General features: G+C 42.3%; 1 protein-coding gene across 1 annotated transcript in view; it reads left to right on the top strand.

The window, feature by feature from the left end:
• Positions 1-18,916, top strand: part of ADGRV1 (adhesion G protein-coupled receptor V1) — a 253,099-nt gene that overhangs the window by 35,721 nt on the left and 198,462 nt on the right. Inside the window, exons 19-28 of the mRNA XM_088653182.1 lie at positions 4,007-4,224; positions 5,274-6,017; positions 6,999-7,372; positions 9,404-9,580; positions 9,956-10,136; positions 10,781-10,983; positions 12,292-12,421; positions 14,043-14,120; positions 15,941-16,080; positions 17,688-18,297. Coding sequence (XP_088509308.1) covers positions 4,007-4,224; positions 5,274-6,017; positions 6,999-7,372; positions 9,404-9,580; positions 9,956-10,136; positions 10,781-10,983; positions 12,292-12,421; positions 14,043-14,120; positions 15,941-16,080; positions 17,688-18,297 — 2,855 coding nt within the window. The remainder of the gene's footprint in view (positions 1-4,006; positions 4,225-5,273; positions 6,018-6,998; positions 7,373-9,403; positions 9,581-9,955; positions 10,137-10,780; positions 10,984-12,291; positions 12,422-14,042; positions 14,121-15,940; positions 16,081-17,687; positions 18,298-18,916) is intronic.

Raw genomic sequence — 18,916 nt, 5'->3', positions numbered from 1 at the left:
AGTCAGCTTGTCGACGGCTCGGCACCCGCAGACCAATGGACAGGCGGAGAGGGTCAACGCAGTTCTGCAGCAGTACCTGAGATGCTACGTCAGCCAGCGGCAAACGGACTGGGTGGATCGCCTGCCACTGGCAGAATTTGCCTACAACAATGCGGTGCACGTCTCCACAGGGGTGTCACCCTTTAAGGCCAACTACGGGCGCGACCTCAGATCCTTCCCGGAGAGGGAGGGGGAGGAGGAGGAGGAGGGCCCACAGGCAGAGGATTGGGCAGAGGAACTGGAGACGGTGCACCAGCAGCTCAGAGAACACTTGGAGAGGGCCAAAGAAGCGTACAAGAAGGGGGCAGATCGCCACAGGCGACCGGGGGAGGCCATCAGGGTGGGGGACAAGGTTTGGTTGTCCTCGGAGGGCCTTCCCACCAGAGGGAGGTGCAAGAAGCTGGCACCCAGAAGGTTGGGCCCCTTCACGGTCACGCAGCAGGTAAACCCGGTGGCATACAGGCTGGCACTGCCAGAGGACATGAGGGTGCACCCAGTGTTTCATAGATCGCTGCTGTCTCCGTACAGGGAAAGTAGCAGGTTCCGAGGCAGCGCACAGACCCCCGAGGGAGGGGGGGAGAGTGGAGGCAGGGAGCCACTCAATGAAGCAACGGCCATCCTTGATTCATGAAGGGGGGGTGGGGGGCCTGGAGTACCTCATGGCATGGGAGGACGCCCCGCCATCCCAAAATGAATGGGTCCCAGCCACACAGATACAAGAGGAATTCTTAGTGGAAGAATTCCACGCCCTCTTCCCACACAGGCCCAAGCCCTGGCACATGGAACGGGAGTGGGAGGAGGAGGAAGCACAGGAGGGGGAAAGCAGTTCACCATGGAGATGGGAAGCAGAGTTTGAGGACACGGAGGAGGAGATATGGGCATCTCCGAGGTCCATTCAGTCAGGAGAAGAGGTGGACTGGCAGCAGATTTTCACCCCCACCAGCTCTGAGGCCACGGACTTTTTGGGCTTTCCCTCTTCCCAGGAGGAAGGAGGGGGCCAACGGGACTGGGGGGAGGTGTTCACACCAACTGGCTCGGACAGCACGGAGTTTTTAGGCTTTCAGTCACCACCGACACCCGTGCAGCCTCTAGGGAGGGGAGAAGGGGGGCCTGGGAGGGGGGTGGATGTGAGGGGCAAGGGATATCGCGAAGCCCCTCCCCTCCTGAGTTCCAGCCCAGCCCCGAGCGAGGCTGAAAAGAGGGAAAGCTCCAGCTCAAGTGGGGAAACAGGAAGTGGTGTCCAAGGCTCTGGCAGGGTAGAAGAGCCATCGTCCCAGGTGGGACAGGAAGGGGGAAGGAAGGGGGGCAGGCCAGTCCCCCCAACTCCGGAACTTCGCAGAAAGCGTCGGGGGAAGAGGATGGGTCTCCCCAAGTTGTTATGCTGGCGCAAGACGCGCCAAAAGCCACTTGGAGGTTCTGATTCAAGCTGAACAGATGTGTCGTTGTAAATAGCACTGCCATTAGCACTGTAAATACTCAGCACCAATAAAAGACAAAATGCAGAGCTGTGTAGAGTCGTTACTCTGAAGTAGCCTTCTCCGGCCACCGTGACAGTTACGATTAAGAAAGCTTCCCAGATGCCTTACCTCTTTCTATCGTATTTCAACTTTTCAGTGAGTTAATGGACTGTTATTGTTCCCAAATTAATTAATTACTAAAGCCTTGTTATTGCACATCGTACAGAGGGAGGCAGAATGCCTCTGAATACTGTTGGCTGGGAACTGCAGGTGGGAAGACCCCTGTTGCACCACGTCCTGCTTGTGGGCTTTTCATAGACACTTGTTGGCTGCTGTGAAAACAAATGCTGGACTAGATAGGCTCCTATGGGGTAAGAAATGGGCCCCGCCTGCTAGCCTGCTCCTGAAAATATCACTGGTTTGCTAATTTCAAACAGCAACAATTTGTTGTTGACAAAGGACAGCTGGACATATAGAGGGTCCCATTACCTTCAGTATCTTAGGGCCTTATCAAACCTAAATCTGGCCCTGATTATATGTGCCTTGGATGTCAGCTAATGAAAAATATAGAATATAGAACTATTGTTCGCAGAAACTTATGACAGTATTAATCTTTGTGGACAATGCGATGTATAAAGGTAAAGGTACCACTGATTGTTAGGTCGTCGCGGACGACTGAGGTTGCGCGCTCAAATTTCTCTATAGGCCGTGGGAGCCGGCTTTTGTCCACAGACAGCTTCCGGGTCATGTGGCCAGCATGACTAAGCTGCTTCTGGCGAACCAGAGCAGCGCACGGAAACGTTGTTTACCTTCCCGCTGGAGTGGTACCTATTTATCTACTTGCACTTCTATACACAAGAACAAAGGCTTTTGCACTGAGAACTTTGTCATCGCCATCTTTGTCTATGCAGCAGAAGTGCATGCACAGAGCAGCCTTCAGAACTGAAGTGAAGACCTTAGTTGTGTGGGAGATGTCTCTGAACATTTGAGTTCCTCCTGCACTTGAAAGGAGCCATTTGCAAACAACAGTATCTTGTTTAATACATATTGCCTGTAGTTAGTTTCTTTCCTGCCACTCTCAATAGAAGTTTTATTCTACTTGTAATAACAAGATTCAGTGGTGTTATGTTACTTGTCTAATTCATTCAGGGTAATTAGTGCTTTTGAGTCTATCTTGCCAAGCAGCCAGTGACTGACAGAACAAATCTGCTGCTCTACATTCAGTTAACTTGGGCTGTAATCCTGCACCTTGCACAAGCAGAGTAATGTGCAGATTAGCCTTTCTTAAATAGCCAATAGCATTGCTCCCTCATTAAGCTGCCTTTACACAGCATGCTGAGAGCAGGGATGGACAAATATATCAATTTCTCATTTTTTCCAGTCTTAAATTCTGTTCTCTGTAATCATGTTGTCACATGATTAACAGGCAGCTTGCCCCGCCCACCTGTCAAAATGCCTCCTGAGGGACTTGCATGCAAAAGTGGTAAGGAGGGGAGAAAAGGAGGAGTGCAGGCAGCAGGTTCCATGCTCTGCCTTTGCTTACAAAACACACCCTTCTTGCTATATCAAGTGAATGGGAAGGAAGGAAGGTGCATTTTTCCAGCGAAGGCAATGGAGGCGATTTCTCCTGCATTCCACTAATATTTGCCTTGGCCGAGCATGCCTGATCCTAATAGGACACAAAGCCAAACTGAGCTCATCAGCTAACAAGTGGAAGCCTAAATCCTGTTTTGGCTGCAAGATCTGTTTGTGCATCCAAGGCAGAATCGAAACCCTGCCCTCCTGCCCATCAGCTGGCATTGCAAGTCACATCAGCTGATTGTCAAGTAGGTGTGGTTTGTGTAAAATGACATTGTGGGCTAAATTGGAGCTTCTGGCAGGCCAAGATTGGCCCCACCCCTACCACAGAGAGTCCATTTACTGCTTGTTTTGCACATTCAATGAAGGTGTCCTATGTCTGCTTGCCAATTTCCTATGCAACACTTAAGATTTTCTATGAGAGTCCTATATTTTGATTATGGCTCCTGATAATGGTCAGAGTCCAATTAGGTAGTTCTGTGCACCCAGGAGTGCAATGGGTTGCAAGTTTTATCAGATTGCATGGTGTGTATGTCTGTGTGCTGTGCTCAATGAAACAAATTCAAAAATCCTTCACTGGAAGAGCCCAAATTGCATCTTGAGCATGCATAAAGTAGGTATTTGGATCTCAGCCAGGATTTTTATGATAATGCTTTATCTAATTAAGTATGAACATGAGCCTCAGTAGGAACTAAAAGGAGTGAAATTGCACCCTTCTTGTTTGCACTGCATTGAAGATGCCTTTTAGGACTGGGCTGCAAATGCAGATAAAAAAAAACCTGGGTGTTCTTTGCTTCCTTCCTGAGAAGGTATTGTAGATGGATTATGTGGACAAACATGGAATGCATTGATATTATACCTGTATTTTTGATGTTGCTCTTGATGCTACATGTCTGAGAAATGACTCTTGTTTGTGTCCATCTACTGCACAGGGTTCTGAGACACAGAGGCCACTTTGGCAATGTTTCCTTGGCATGGCAGCTGTTTGAAAATGATTCTGCTTTGGACCCAGGAGAAGAGTTTTATCAAGTCTGTGGGGTTGTCTGGTTCTTGGATGGCCAGCAATCTCGGCCTATAACTCTCCATGCCATTCGAGACAAAATCCCTGAATTCAATGAATTTTACACGCTAAAGCTGGTGAATGCTTCAGGTACATTGGGGGGGGGGGTTCCCCTTGTCCAAATCTGAAGAAACAGCACAGAAGTGTTGGCTTACATAGTTAGCCAATGATAGAGCATCTGCTTCTCCTGGAGAAGACCCTGACATCTACAGGTGGAGAGAACCCTGTCTGAAACAGTGGAGGTCTACTGAAAGTCATTGAAAGTACTGAGCTAGATCGAAAACAAGACCCATTGCTTATTATTGTCAAAATGCTCCACATTCCAGGGAACACTACTAGAGAAAATGATAATCAAATGATAAAACCAGCAGTGATTAGTGGTGGGTGGTGGTGGGCATGACATCCTCCTGGCAGAAGCACTGAGCTTATCCAAGAAGGATGGCATCAAGAAGGCTGAGGGCACTGCAGGTTGTGGGCTTCCCCATAGGTACACTCTGCCAACCCAGAGCTCCCCCAGCCTTGCTGCTGCTCTGCTCCTGATCAGCACAGTGCCAGCTTTATCATTCGTTTCTGCTGATTGTATAAACTGCCACTATTAGTTGCTGCAATTCTTTCAGTTGTCATCTTTAAAAATAAAAAAGAGAGAAAGAGAACCTGCCTAAGTGACGCTGACACAAAAACCTCACACATAAACCATTTTTTGGGGGGAAAGGAAAATTAATAAGCAAATTTACCACCACTCTCTTCTCCAGCCTCTATTCCCCTTCAACCCTATGCCAGATACAACATTGTCTTACATTGAATGTAGCTAAGAGACTCTATGATCTGAAAAAAGAAGAGAGACATTGCATGTTCTTTCGTCATTCAAGAAAATCTTTAATACACATTATTTCCAAAACCCCCCCCCCAATAATGTAGGGCTAACTGCACTTTTGGCTGCACATTTGTAGCCAAATGAAGAGCCTTGGGTTCAAATCCCCACTCATCTGTGAATTTCATTGGGTGATAAAATATGTGAGGGGTGAAGATTATGGGTGCTGTTCTGAGCTCCTTCGTAGAAGGATAGGATTCAGAAAGAAATGTAAATAATTATGAAGTTCATAAAGAATTTTGTTGAACTTTTTATTTTAATATTTCAGGTGGTTTCCCAGGTCCTGGTGGTCAGTTAGCTGAAACCAACCTTTCTGTCACTGTGATGATCCCATTCAATGATGATCCCTTTGGAGTCTTTATTCTAGATCCCAAATGCCAGGAGAGGGAGATAGCAGAAGACGTACTATCTGAAGATGATATGTCCCACATTACGAACTTTACAGTTTTGAGGCAGCAGGGAACGTTTGGCGATGTCCGGATTGGCTGGGAAATAGTATCCAGTACATTCAAAGAAGGGTTACCTCCGATGATTGATTGCTTGTTGCTGGGAAGGTTTTCAAATGTGGTGCAGTCACAGCCTCACATGCGACGTCATCACACTGGAACAGATGCTATGTTTTTTAGTGGTGAAGAGGATGCTTATGGGGTCATCGAACCCGAGTTCCACGTCAGTAAGAACAGAACGCTTGCCAAATTCACATTTTCAGCCTGGGTGATTCCTAGTGCCAATAGTGATGGATTTCTCCTGGCGAAGGACGATGGCAGTGGGACAATGTATTACGGAGTGAAAATCCACACAAATGAATCTCATGTTTCTGTAAAGCTTCATTACATGCCGCAGCCGTCAAATGTGACATATGTGGCTAAGATCACGGTCATGAAATACTTAGAGGAAAACATTTGGCTCCACCTTCTGATTACACTGGATGATGGCATAATTGAGTTTTTCATTGATGGAAGTCCTGTGCCTGGAGGCATCAAGAGCCTCAAAGGAGAAGCAATTGCTGATGGTAAGCAATATGTCATGTATCAACCTTTCTCTTTTATATCTGGAATTTGACAGGTCCAAACTCCAATCATTTTCAGTTGTTAAATTCTTTTTTCTTATGCCAGAAATCTAGCAAAATACTTGCAAATAATAATATTAAATCTCTCTCTCTCTGTTTTTTTGTAGTTATACAAGCCAGTGACAGGATATAGCATACAGTGATTGTTCACATTCTTAAAAATATAATATAAATATATAAAATTAATGTTGACTTCAGTTTTCCAGGATCATTCAGGAACCATGCATGCCATCCCATATTCTCAATCTCAAACTGCATAGGCATATCTAGTTTACTAGAAGCAGGTGTGCTAATCAGCCTTGGAAGTGGCATGAACATTTGTTTATATGATATTGCATTGTCCCTTTGCCACTGGCCTGATTCAGAAATAATGGGAAACCATGGCTTATCCACCTTCTCTCTTCTTCCTTCTCACATGCACAAGCAGACTGAAAGCTTCCCCTTCCCCTTCCCCTTTTTGAACATACCACAGTTCCTCATCATGTCCGAATTCCATAACTTTGTCCTGTTCTAACTGTGGTTAGACAAACCCAGCTAGGATCAAACCATTATTTCCTGTAGCATCTGCAGGTATTTTTTTTTGCAGTCATCAATATATCAACTCTTTTATATTGAAGCACAACAGCAAAGTAGAACTCTTTTGAGCTGCTTTGGACTGTGGTTTGAATGTAATGTATATACAATGAAAGCATAACATACATCAAAGGCAACCATCCTATTTTATGTGGTGAAATACAACACATCTAATCTAGAGGAGCACAGTATGGAATTCATCCATCCCAATAAATGGACTTTAAAAAAGGGTGGCATTTGATCTGGTGCATGTATGGGAGAGGGAGAAGGAGGGCATTTTTAATTTTTTAATTAATTAATTTTTAATTTTCAGGTGTGAAAATCAATTTACATTTGTGTTCCCTTTTCTAGGTCCAGGAATAATGAGAGTTGGTGCCGGCATGAATGGTGGCAGCAGGTACACAGGGCTGATGCAAGATGTAAGACTTTATGAACGTAAACTGAGTAAGGAAGAAATTTATGAACTTCATGCCACTCCAGCAAGGGCTGACTTGCACCCCATCTCTGGATACCTAGAATACCGACAGGGAGAAACCAATAAAACATTCATTGTTTCAGCCAGAGATGACAAAGAAGAAGAAGGAGAGGAACTGTTTATTCTTAAGCTTATTTCTGTTCATGGGGGAGCACGAATTTCACAAGAAAACACAACTGGAACATTGAGAATCCAGAAGAGTGATAATGCCAATGGTCTATTTGGTTTTACAGGAGCATGCATTCCGGAGGTAGGAAATGGTAGTTAGAATGCTAGACTAAGTCATGGGAGATCCAGGTTCATATCCTAATTCAGTTGTGGAACTCATTGTATGACCTTGGACCAGTCACTCCCTCTCAGCCTGAGCTACTTCAAAAGTTTTGCTGTGAGCTTCAAAATGGGGGGAAATGGGGAGAACCATGTTTGCCACATTGAGCTTGAAGGAATTGTAGTATTATAACAACAACAAAGATAAATGAAGCTTAAGGATGCCTAAGACAGGCATCCCCAAACTTCGACCCTCCAGATGTTTTGGACTACAATTCCCATCTTCCCCGACCACTGGTCCTGTTAGATGGGGATCATGGGAGTTATAGGCCAAAACATATGGAGGGCCGCAGCTTGGGGATGCCTGGCCTAAGACCTGATGTGTAACAGTGTGAGCTATGTTTTATTCAGAGCAGATACATTAAATTTAATGGCAATGGCTAAATTAGGTCCATTAATTTCAGTAGGTCTACCCTGAGTAAAAACATAGTTGCACAACACCCCTTATTTCAAATCTCACCTCAACCACAAACTCACTAGGTGGCCTTATTTTTCTCCCAGTCTCAGCCTGTTATCTGCAATACAGGAATAATGACATTGACCTACCTTAAGAGACCTGTTGTATGAATGACTGAGATGATGTATGTGAAATTTTTCGAACACTCTGAAGATGTTATAAAATATTAAGGACTGTAATTATTATAATCATCTAGGGACAGCAATAAAGAGGAGAAGTGATAAAGTGTCTAACTAAAGAACTTGCAATTTAATACCCACTTGTAAATTACGCATAATGTATATTGGTCTTGTTGCCTGAAAATCCTTCATACCAGCAATACATCTTCTTGGGGAAAATGATGCTTCAGTTATTCAGATACTTGCAGGGATGAAATATGTAATCAGCTACTGCCATATGTTCCAGCAGTCACATGGAGCATCAGCCAGAAAGACTTGAGTGGTTCTGTCTGTCTGTCTGTCTGTCTGTCTGTCTGTCTGTCTGTCTGTCTGTCTGTCTCTCTCTCTCTCTCTCTCTCTCTCTCTCTCTGTGTGTGTGTGTGTGTAGCAACCCAAATGCCCTCTCATTGTATGAAGCTGAGCTTTAATAAGCTGCAGAGGACTTTATAAGGAGCAGCAGTGACTGGAGGAACCAGTGTGATGTAATCCTTAGTGCTACCCAATCACCATCTCTCAGCCTAACTTACCTCACAGGGTTATTGTGAGAATACAATGTGGGTGTGACCTCACGTATTGCCTTGAAGTACCTGGAGGAAAGGCAGGATATAAATCAAATAACTACATTGTTAACTGGTAACAGGCTGCACAAGAAACTGAAGGTGCTGGGATTCTGCAAAGGATTTGGGAATATGATACAGACAATAGCATGATGAGGAATGAAGGCAGGAGTAGCAGAAGCTCTTCCACTAACTAATGACTCAGCTTTTTAAGCATAGCTGCCAAGTTTTCCCTTTTCTCACGAGGAAGCCTATTCAGCATAAGGGAATTTCCCTTAAAAAAAGGGATAACTTGGCAGCTATGTTTTTAAGTTATATTTTGGGGCTCCCCCCCCCTTTATATGAATGAACTTAGATTGTCCCAGAAATAAATTTTATTGTTTTGAATATCACAAGTGTAAAATGATGTTATGTTTTTATGCAAACCTTGAAATAAATAGCTTTCTGTTTCCTTAATATTTTAAAAATAAAATAGAAAAATTCCTTCCATTAGCACCTTAGAGACCAACTAAGTTTGTCATTGGTATGAGCTTTCATGTGCACGCACCCCTCTTCAGCTGTACGCTGGCTCCCTCGGCCAATAACGCGAGATGAGCGCCACAACCCCAGAGTCAGTCATGACTGGACCTAATGGTCAGGGGTCTCTTTACCTTTACCTTCAAGGTGCTACTGGAAGGAATTTTTCTATTTTATTTTTATTTTGTTTCGATGGCAGACCAACACCCCTACCTACCTGTAAATTAATATTTTACTTTATTGTAAGCCTTCTTATTTCCTTGTAGGTGGCTGATGAAGGTTCTACTATATCTTGTGTAGTGGAGCGCACCAGGGGAGCTCTGGACTATGTTTTTGTGCATTATAGTATCTCCCAGATCAATTCTGATGGCATTAATTACTCGGTTGCTGATTTTGCTAACATTAGTGGAATGATCACATTCCTCCCTTTGCAGAGATCAGAGGTAAATCCATTTCCTTGTTGAAGTTAATGATCTGTTGAGTCTTTGAACATTTATTTTTCCTGTATATATTATTCAGTCTTGTGTCTTGTATGTGAGGATTAGCCAACATAGTGCCCTCCAAAAGTTATTGGACTCCCAACCTCCATCAGCTCCAGCAAGCATTGTCCAATGCCCAGGAATGATGGGAGTTGTAGCCCAACAATATTGGGATGGTACTGCATTGATGTCCTCTGCAATATATGGAATAATTTGTTTGGAGGACAATAAATGTGTTTTTTAAGACAAGAAAGGGCCATTTATTATTAACCATTGCAGCAACATATTTGTATTTCTCAGTGCAATAATTTTCATTAAATTTGTCTTCTTTGTATCCAGGTTTTGAATTTGTTTGTGCTTGATGATGATATTCCTGAGCTGAATGAATATTTCCAGGTGACTTTAGTGTCTGCTGTTGCAGGGGATGGAAAAATAGGTTCAACCCCAACTAGTGGAGCAAGCATAGATCCAGAGAAAGAAACTACCTATGTTACCATCAAAGCCAGTGACCACCCTTATGGTAATGGTGATAGATATTATTTTATTCATGTTTAGATTAAGCATAAGATGTCCACATTCCTTTATTGGTTTTCCCATTTCCTGAGTATAATTAATAAGTTATTGCTTTTATTAGGTATTTTAAAAACTCTCACCCAAATCCTTTTCTGTACAGTATTTGTACGGAGATGAATAAGAAATTCGAGCAGCATATACCAGAACACTACTTGTTCATGTCAACCCATAGTTTGTTTTTAACTTTGGTTTAATATGGCATGCAAACAAGGCCAGAGAAAACACTAACTGTAAACTGTTTTCAGTGGGTACATTGGTTTAATTCAAAATAATGTACAACCATTTAGAGGGGAAAGGAGGGGAAAGAATGACCAAATGTAGCTTTAAAATGTAGCCATGTCCAAATGACAAATGTTTATGAATTAAAATTAGGTATTATAAACTGGCTTTAACTTAAAGCTGTTGTTATGCCTTTTTACAACAAATGACAGACTAACTGCTGTTGTTGTTGCTCATTGATATTTTAAAGATTGTTTACTGCATATGTTTACTACAGCAATAAAATATTTAAAAATTCAAAACAGCATTATAGTCGAGCAACTTTGTTTCACTGCAGATAGAATGATGAGAGTTGTATCTTATCTCCACCAGGTTTGTTGCAGTTCTCAGTGGGGGAGCCTCCAGCAGACATTGATGACATCATTCTTCCAGCTACCACAGCTCCCCACATTACTGTCAAGGAAGAAATTGGACAAGTCAGGTTGCTTGTGGTTCGAGCACAAGGTCTGCTAGGAATGGTTCTTGTACAATACAAAACGGTTTCACTGACAGCTTTCAGTCCTCAAGATTATCAGGTATGAGTAGCAGACTAAAAGAGGAGACAGATACGAATCAGCTCTTGTTCTCTCTGTTTCCTGTTGCTGTTGTGCATCCATTGTATAATCTTCAATCAGGAGCTTTTAAAAGTAATAATTGCAGGTAACTTTTGATCAGGACATGAACACAAGCTAGTATTGAAAGTCCAGGATCCAAGCAGGTGCGAGTGTTAATTTGGAGATTCCATGGAGCCTCCCCTCCTGTTACAGCGAGTCATTTATGCAGCGCTCAAACTTGTTCTGTGCCCTGGAGACTATGAATGATGATATCCATGAGTTGGTTTGATTAACTGCATTACACATGTGCCTGGGCATCTGAAGCAATTTCAGAAGCTTCTTATTGTCCATGCAATTTGCTTGCTATTTTGAAGGAGGGAGGGAGGGAGGGAGGAAGGAACCCTAACCTTTATGTAGTACAGCCAGCATATTGTGGAGTCATAGTTCATTCACCATTACAGCTGAATTCCGAGAACTGGTTTATGTCTCAGGAGGAGAGCCTGTTGGAGAAGGGAAGTGTGGGGCGATGTTTTTTTTTTTTTTTTGGGGGGTGTTATTTATTTATTTATGGCTGCAAGACTGATTGACGTTTCTGGCCTATATATTGTATGAGCTTCTTTTTTTTTTGTTAACGCTTATCTAGTATCATTGAATCATATTTCACTGTTTAAATTGTTTTTGAACCTTTATAGTTTTATTTATTATATTCTTATTGTATATATTTTTCTGTATTACGAAATGCTGCTTTTATTTGTTAATGCTTTACTGTTGGCGAGCTGCTTTGAGCTCAGCTTGGTTTCTAGAAAAGGGACATACAAATATTCAATCAAATCAAAATGTGATCTGGCAGGCAAGGGGTGGGGACTATTAGAACCCACCAATTGTCCTGTGGATTTTTAGTAAGCTTCCTAATAATCTCTCAGATGCGTTGGGGATGCAGGAGCAGCCAGTGGGGAGGGATGCTGTGGACCTGGCCTCCTGGTGTTATCGTGTACCAGAATGCAAGGGGCAGACTAAGGTGGTGAGGTCAGGGATGGTTTAGGCATGTGCCCAACCCACTCAAACCTCTAAGCTGTCCTTCCCGCCTCACCGGAGGCTATGTCTACATCACTGCCCTCTCCTGCTTGGCTTCTCTTGCCAGCATGGCATATCTACCCTGATAAAAGCAAGCTTGTATAAATAATACAGTCTGTGTAAAGTTTATTTCTGTTTGTTTCTCTTTTATCAGTAAACTCATGCTGATACAATGGCAAATTTTAAGCAAAAGTATAAATAGCCTTTCTACTGCAGGGTATTACAGGCACCTTGGAATTTCTGCCAGGAGAAAGATACAAGTACATTATCGTTAACATTACAGATAATTCTATCCCAGAGCTGGAAAAGGCTTTTAAAGTGGAACTGCTGAATCCGGATGGAGCAGGTACAGCTTCATAGATCTGCTTTCCTCCACATGTACATGTTAGTTTTGGGTTTTTTTTTTTAAGTTTATTATACCCAGACCATTCATGGAAACTTGATATTTCAAAGGTTTCCAAAGATTCACACACACCCCCAATGTAAAGTAATAATCTCTAATATTCTTTTGTTCATTGCATATCAACATTATTGCCGAACATAGAGCAGTGTTCCATAGAAAGTTGGAATGGCTGACCGCTGCAGGTAGCATGAGATCATTGCCACCTAATGGTCTACCTTAGTGCAATTCTTTTAAATGCTGGGAGATATGAAATTATATGAAGTCATACGAGGAACAACAGAACATTATACTGAGTCTAAACATTGGGCCATCTAACTCAGTTTTGTCTACACTGACTGGCAGCAGCCCTCCAGGGTTTCAGGCAGGGCATCTCTCCCAGCCCTTCCTGGAGATGCCAAGGTTTGAAACTGAGGCCTTCTGTATTGCAAACCAGGTGCTCTACCAGTGAGCTTCTACTCTAGTTGCCATGTTCAGTTTAGCATCACCCAGAGCTGCAGTTCGAAAGCACATAAAAATGCAAGTAGATATATAGGAATCGCTATAGCGGGAAGGTAAACGGTGTTTCCATGTGCTGCTCTGGTTTGCCAGAAGCGGCTTTGTCATGCTGGCCACATGACCTGGAAGCTATACGCCGGCTCCCGCGGCCAATAATGCGAGATGAGCACGCAACCCCAGGGTCGGTCACGACTGGACCTAATGGTCAGGGGTCCCTTTACCTTTACCTAGAGCTGAAGTTACCATTTATTAGTCCTGTTAAGCTCTGCTGCTGTTGTGCTTGTATAAGAGCTTGGATCACCATGATCTGCCTTTGCAGGAATGCTCATGTTGCTTCTCTTCAAGAATAGGTTCTTTTCTGTAGGTGCCACTTTCAATAAACTTAACATTCAATACCTAAAAGCATTAGGGGAGGGATTTCTTAAAGAAGCAGAAAAAGCAACGTACTAAAAGCCAGCTGATTAATTTACCCTGTTTCTCATATTTTAAGGCATACCCATAAAATAAGCCATAGCAGGATTTTTAAGCATTCAAGGAATATAAGCCATACCCCGAAAATAAGACATAGTGATAAGCGCAGCAGCAATGCCGGCCGCGTCAGGAGGAGGAGGAAAAAAATAAGACATCCCTTGAAAATAAGCCATAGTGTGTTTTTTTGAGGAAAAAATAAATATAAGACGTGTCTTATAATATGAGAAACACGGTAATCCTTTCTTTTGTGCATTTGTTCTATTGGCTCTTGCAGCACCCATTATCCTACTAAGTTTGCAGCAGTCTCTTTTGTTTATGGGCTCTGTCATTTCAAACTTATATGCTCTTCCACTTCTAAAATATCAAGTACCTGTCACTGATGCCTCAGTACCCACAGCTGGGTGAAATGAATAAAAAAATGTGTGTCTCCTGTCTTCTTGGCTTTTACCAGTATTCTATAAGCTTGCAAAACCTTTTAAAGTTTTTCAGGAAGATCTTTTTCATTTGTTTTCTCTCTCTCCAGAGTTGTGTTAAAGTGCTTTCTCTCTCCTGCGTTTTATGTATGTGTATTTGTGTATTTCTGTGTCTGTCCTTGAAGTTGCTGAGCTCTTTAATGAAGCCAGTGGTAGTGGTGATGGGGACTTGGACTTCTTCCTTCCTGCTGTCCATCAACGTGGTAAGCTGCTTATTCTGAATTTTTGTCTGAATTGACTACTGAAATGTTTTGCCATAACTGGCATGCCTTGCCATTGTGTTTTCCATGAGCTAGTTGGGGTTTATTTGGCTTCAGAGATTCAGCACACTGACAATTTCTTTGTAAATAATAATAATTTCGTGTTATTCCTTTCTACCAAGTATCATCTTATAAGTCTGTTCATGTTTTTCTTGGAATTGTCCCACTGTCTTCAGTGGGACCCGCTTCCAAAATCTGCATCAGTTTACAGGTTGGGTTGCATTTGACCTTTTATAACTTCTTCTTAGACTTACTTTGAATAATTGTCACATTTCAAAGTAAAACATAATTTGAAACTAGTGGTTTGATACAGTAGTTGAAAATCTGTGCTGCTACAGAGTACCTGGTGCCCCCCCCCCAAGTATTCTAGTCTAAAACTAATCACATGTATTCAGAAATGCTTTGATCGTGTTGTCTTGCTGTTTTAAAATTTCATGCTTTCCTAGTTATGTCAGGAGGCAGATGTAAAGCAAGTAGGAGAAGGGAGCCTATTATTTCCTCGCAAGTTAACTTGGAGGAACATGTTCCCATGAAATCCATTTTCAGGACAACATTGTCACTGTTAGGAATACAATTCCTTCAAGGATTTTAAAGATAAAATGCCAACAAAAAACCCTTCCTTATTTAACTCTAATTAAAACACTTAATCTGGAGTATTGTTTCCCCCTCCCTACTCTCTTCTCTCCAGTGATCCTTTCCTCCATTTTCATGATAGCTTATCTTCTGTATTTTCCCAAACCTTTTTTTTAAAAAAAAACTCAAAAATTCAAGTTTTTACCACTTCTGTGTGGTTTTTTTCCTTAGATTGACAGTACCTTTACTGATTGTGCCATTTTTGTTTTGTTTCATACTGTTAATTCTTTTTTTGCAGTATAATTATTTAAAAGCATTCCCACCCCCACCCCCCAGCTTTTACCGGTAAAACCAAAATGCTGTTCAATAGTGCTATGGCCAACAGCTTTGTGAATGTATGATTGGATAAATGTAAAAAAGCCCTCTTCAGGTATTCAGCCTGGACAAGGGAAGACAAATGTGTGTAGATGGAAGGGGGTCCCTCATGTTGACCCCATGCTTCCTCCACTCCTGAACTTCACGTATTTAGCATGTAAAGGTCTGAAGGTGACTTGTTTTCATTTAGACTGGTAATTATAAGCCTAAAAGAACAAACTTGTACATTTTTTTAGTTGCAAGTCTGGATAAAGACCTATAATCCAAGCAAGTATAAGCAGGTTTATAGCCTAAATCTCTGTTAAATCGTGTTTTTAATACAGACGTACCTTCAAAGTTGAACAGAATCTATTCTGGAAGTCCGTTCAACTTCCAAAACATTCGACTTTCAAGGTGCGGCTTCCAATTGGCTGCAGGAGCGTCCTGAGGCCAATCGGAAGCCACAGAAGCTGCACCGGACAGTCGGCTTCCAAAAAAACCGGAACAATCACTTCTGGTTTTCGATCATTTAGGAGCCAAAACGTTTGAGTTTACAGGTGTTTGGCTTCCAAGGTTCCACTGTAATGATATTGGGAAACGGGGGGAGGGAGAACAGCTACACTAAGTCAATTGGATGTCATATTCAAATGCTACCTTTGATGCTGTTGGGAAGAACAATTTTTTTTTATTAGAATTTATAAAGTACAGGATTCCCAATGACTATTCCACACATTGATTGAAATAATTGATTCATTCAAGAGTTTGCCAGTTCAGATTTTCATCTGTGTTTTCTCAGATAGTGTGTAAATCATTCCCTTCCCCCTTTGTATCAACAGCCAGCCTGGGAATAGCATCTCACATCATAGTCACTATTGAAGCCTCAGATGATGCTCATGGTGTGTTTGAATTCAGTGCTGAATCCCTTTCTGTCAATGGATCTGAACCTGAGGATGGAGGTGGAACAGTCACGCTTGAGGTCAAGAAGTTTGAATTTACAAGATACGGCACCCCATTTAACCATGCTATCTCTAGAGCAGGGCTGGGGAGCTTTGTATAATTTTGCAAACAAAAACAACAACAACACGTAGTTGGCAGGAACACCTGATTCTGGGGGTGGGATCTGAGTGGTAGTGACTGGCTGGGGCAAAACTGCACATCTGATTTCTGACTCACTCACAGCAAGCTCTCTGATTTGACTGATACTCTGGTTCACTCTCTTTGCAAGATACATTGGCCTCCAGGTTATCATATCATGCCCAAGAGGTCAGTCCTTACACTAGCTTGGCAGGGACTTTGATTATCTATAATAATAATAATAATAATAATAATAATAATAATAATAATAATAATTAATTTATTATTTATACCCCACCCATCTGGCTGGGTTTCCCCAGCCACTCTGGGCGGCTTCCAGCAGAATATTAAAATGCAATAATCTATTAAACATTAAAAGCTTCCCTAAACAGGGCTGCCTTCAGATGTCTTCTAAAAGTCTGGTAGTTGTTGTTCTCTTTGACATCTGATGGGAGGGCGTTCCACAGGGCGGGTGCCACTACCGAGAAGGCCCTCTGCCTTTCTAGAGAAAAGGATTGTATAAATTGAGGTGCCCATCTGGATGCTGTGCCTACGATGGTTTTCAATTTCTCAGACCTTTGTAAGCATGACACTACTCTGTGGAGGCCTGCCATGTCTAATATGCGAACAGACATTCTATGGCAACACAGATATAGAAGGGAGAGGAAGAGTTTGGGGCTGTTTGATGAATCTATACTGGTGAATCAGGTTTTCTGTTCTTTAGGGTGGAAGTAATACTAGATGGAAGAAGAACAGGACGTATTAATATGATTCCATGAAAGAGCATACTCAGCAAAAAAGAAAAGAAAATAGGCTCCATTTTTGAAATCATGTTTCCTTTTAGAGCTTAAGTATAATGCAGGAAATATAGCTACAAAAAAGAGTCACACTGATGCAGCTTCAGCATTACGAAGGGAAATCTGCATGAATGACATACTCAAAGATCAGGAAACTTCCTCTTTTGCATTGAGCTAAATTTTTATACCATTGCATAGAAGTCAGGGGTCAAGACAAGGGGAGGAAGAGGCAATTTGTGTAGATCCGCAAGGCTGATTTGGCCGGTAAATTCAATGTACGGGGTAAGATTGTGCATGTCTGAGGGTATATCTGAGCTGCATTAAGCACCATGTCCCTGTGTTTGTGGTGGGTGTTGTTTGCTCATTCTAAATGTGTCACCTTGGTCCATATGCAGAATCTGCAATTTTACACGCCACTGCTCATCAACATTGAGGAGGTTTCTGCTAAGTTTAAAAAGAGCAGGTTCTGGTTGCAGCAAACAACACAGACAGCCTTAACTCAGCTACCCTGCATAAGCAAGGCAGTGTTCAGTGATTTGGAGTTTGTGACATGGTTGTCTCAAATTCCTTGTGCTGCCCCTAAGTGGCCAACATAGATCTAGTTTACTGTGCTGTAAAGATGGCATGGAGCATCTCAGAATAAACAACTCTGAGAGTAAGGTTCTTTGACCTTCACAATGCAACAATAACAATTTACCCTTTTGCTCTTCAGGTTGTCAGAAACCATGGCGCCTTGTCCCAGGTAACTTTGCATTGGTTCATAGTGCCCGATGATACTGATGATCTAGCAGCTACCACTGGCAACATAACTTTCAATATAGAGCAAAGAAAAGCACATTTAACAGTGCAGATCTTGCCTGATGAAATTCCAGAACTAGACAAGACATTTTCAGTTTGGATCATCAACGCTTCCTGCGGACGTCTTGGAAACCACACCAATGCTACATTAACAATTCTTGCAAATGATGACCCCTATGGAGTTTTAATTTTCTCTGAGAAAAACAGGCCAGTCAAAGTTGAGGAAGAAGCCAAGACCATCACCCTTACAATAGTGAGGTTAAAAGGTCTCCTGGGAGTAGTAATGGTTACATATAGAACCATGGGGGATGAGGAAGAATCACCCTATCTGCCATCAAATGTTGCCAGGGCAAGACAGGAACAAGACTATTTGCCCATTTCAGGATTTGTAATCTTTGCCGCCAATGAAAGTGAGGCTACCATAGAGCTCCCGATTCTGGATGACAGTGAACCTGAGAAGTCAGAATCTGTCTTTGTAGAGCTGCTTCGTGTAACTCTGGTGGAAGGAGCCCAACATCGGTCAAGTAAGACTGTATATTTCCAGACTTGCTAGATTTCCAGCAGTAGAATGTAAACAAATGTTGAAATGCCACTAACCTAGATTATGCTTTCTTGTATGGAATTTTACTAAGCGATGGTGCACATGACTGATTTGCTTGTGGGGCTGCTTTTTTCATCTGCCCCCATGGCAAACAAAATTGCAGAATCAGCTTCTGATTATTGCCAGAAGCTCCATTTACTATGAACATAGATCTGCCAAGAGGAATAGACAAAAAAAAATAAAAATAGCTGTAAGCCAGGTAAGTTTGTCCGCCTAGTAAATGACTCCATACCACATTGCCACAGTAGAAACAATAGGCTAGTAAACAAATGACATTATTTCCATTAAATAAATAAAAAATGGCAAGGTCCTCAACAAAATATTTGCTGTTACTGGAAAAAATATGTTGAAACTGTTCAAATTACCAGCCATGGGTTCTGACTCTGTCACTGCTTTTTCTCCCTTTGCAAGACATAAAAGATTATAGTGTGTCACATCATTTCCGAATACATCAGTGTGTTGAACAATGGAGAATCGTTGACAAAATTTGGGGCAGTATATTGGCATCCAGCTCTTTCTCACTGTTTAAGATTTGGTGCAAT

This window comes from Zootoca vivipara, chromosome 10, assembly GCF_965207765.1.
Source record: "Zootoca vivipara chromosome 10, rZooViv2.hap1.1, whole genome shotgun sequence".
NCBI lineage: Eukaryota > Metazoa > Chordata > Lepidosauria > Squamata > Lacertidae > Zootoca > Zootoca vivipara.
The sequence above is the reverse complement of the archived record's forward strand: the minus strand, read 5'-3'. Positions and strand labels throughout refer to the sequence as shown.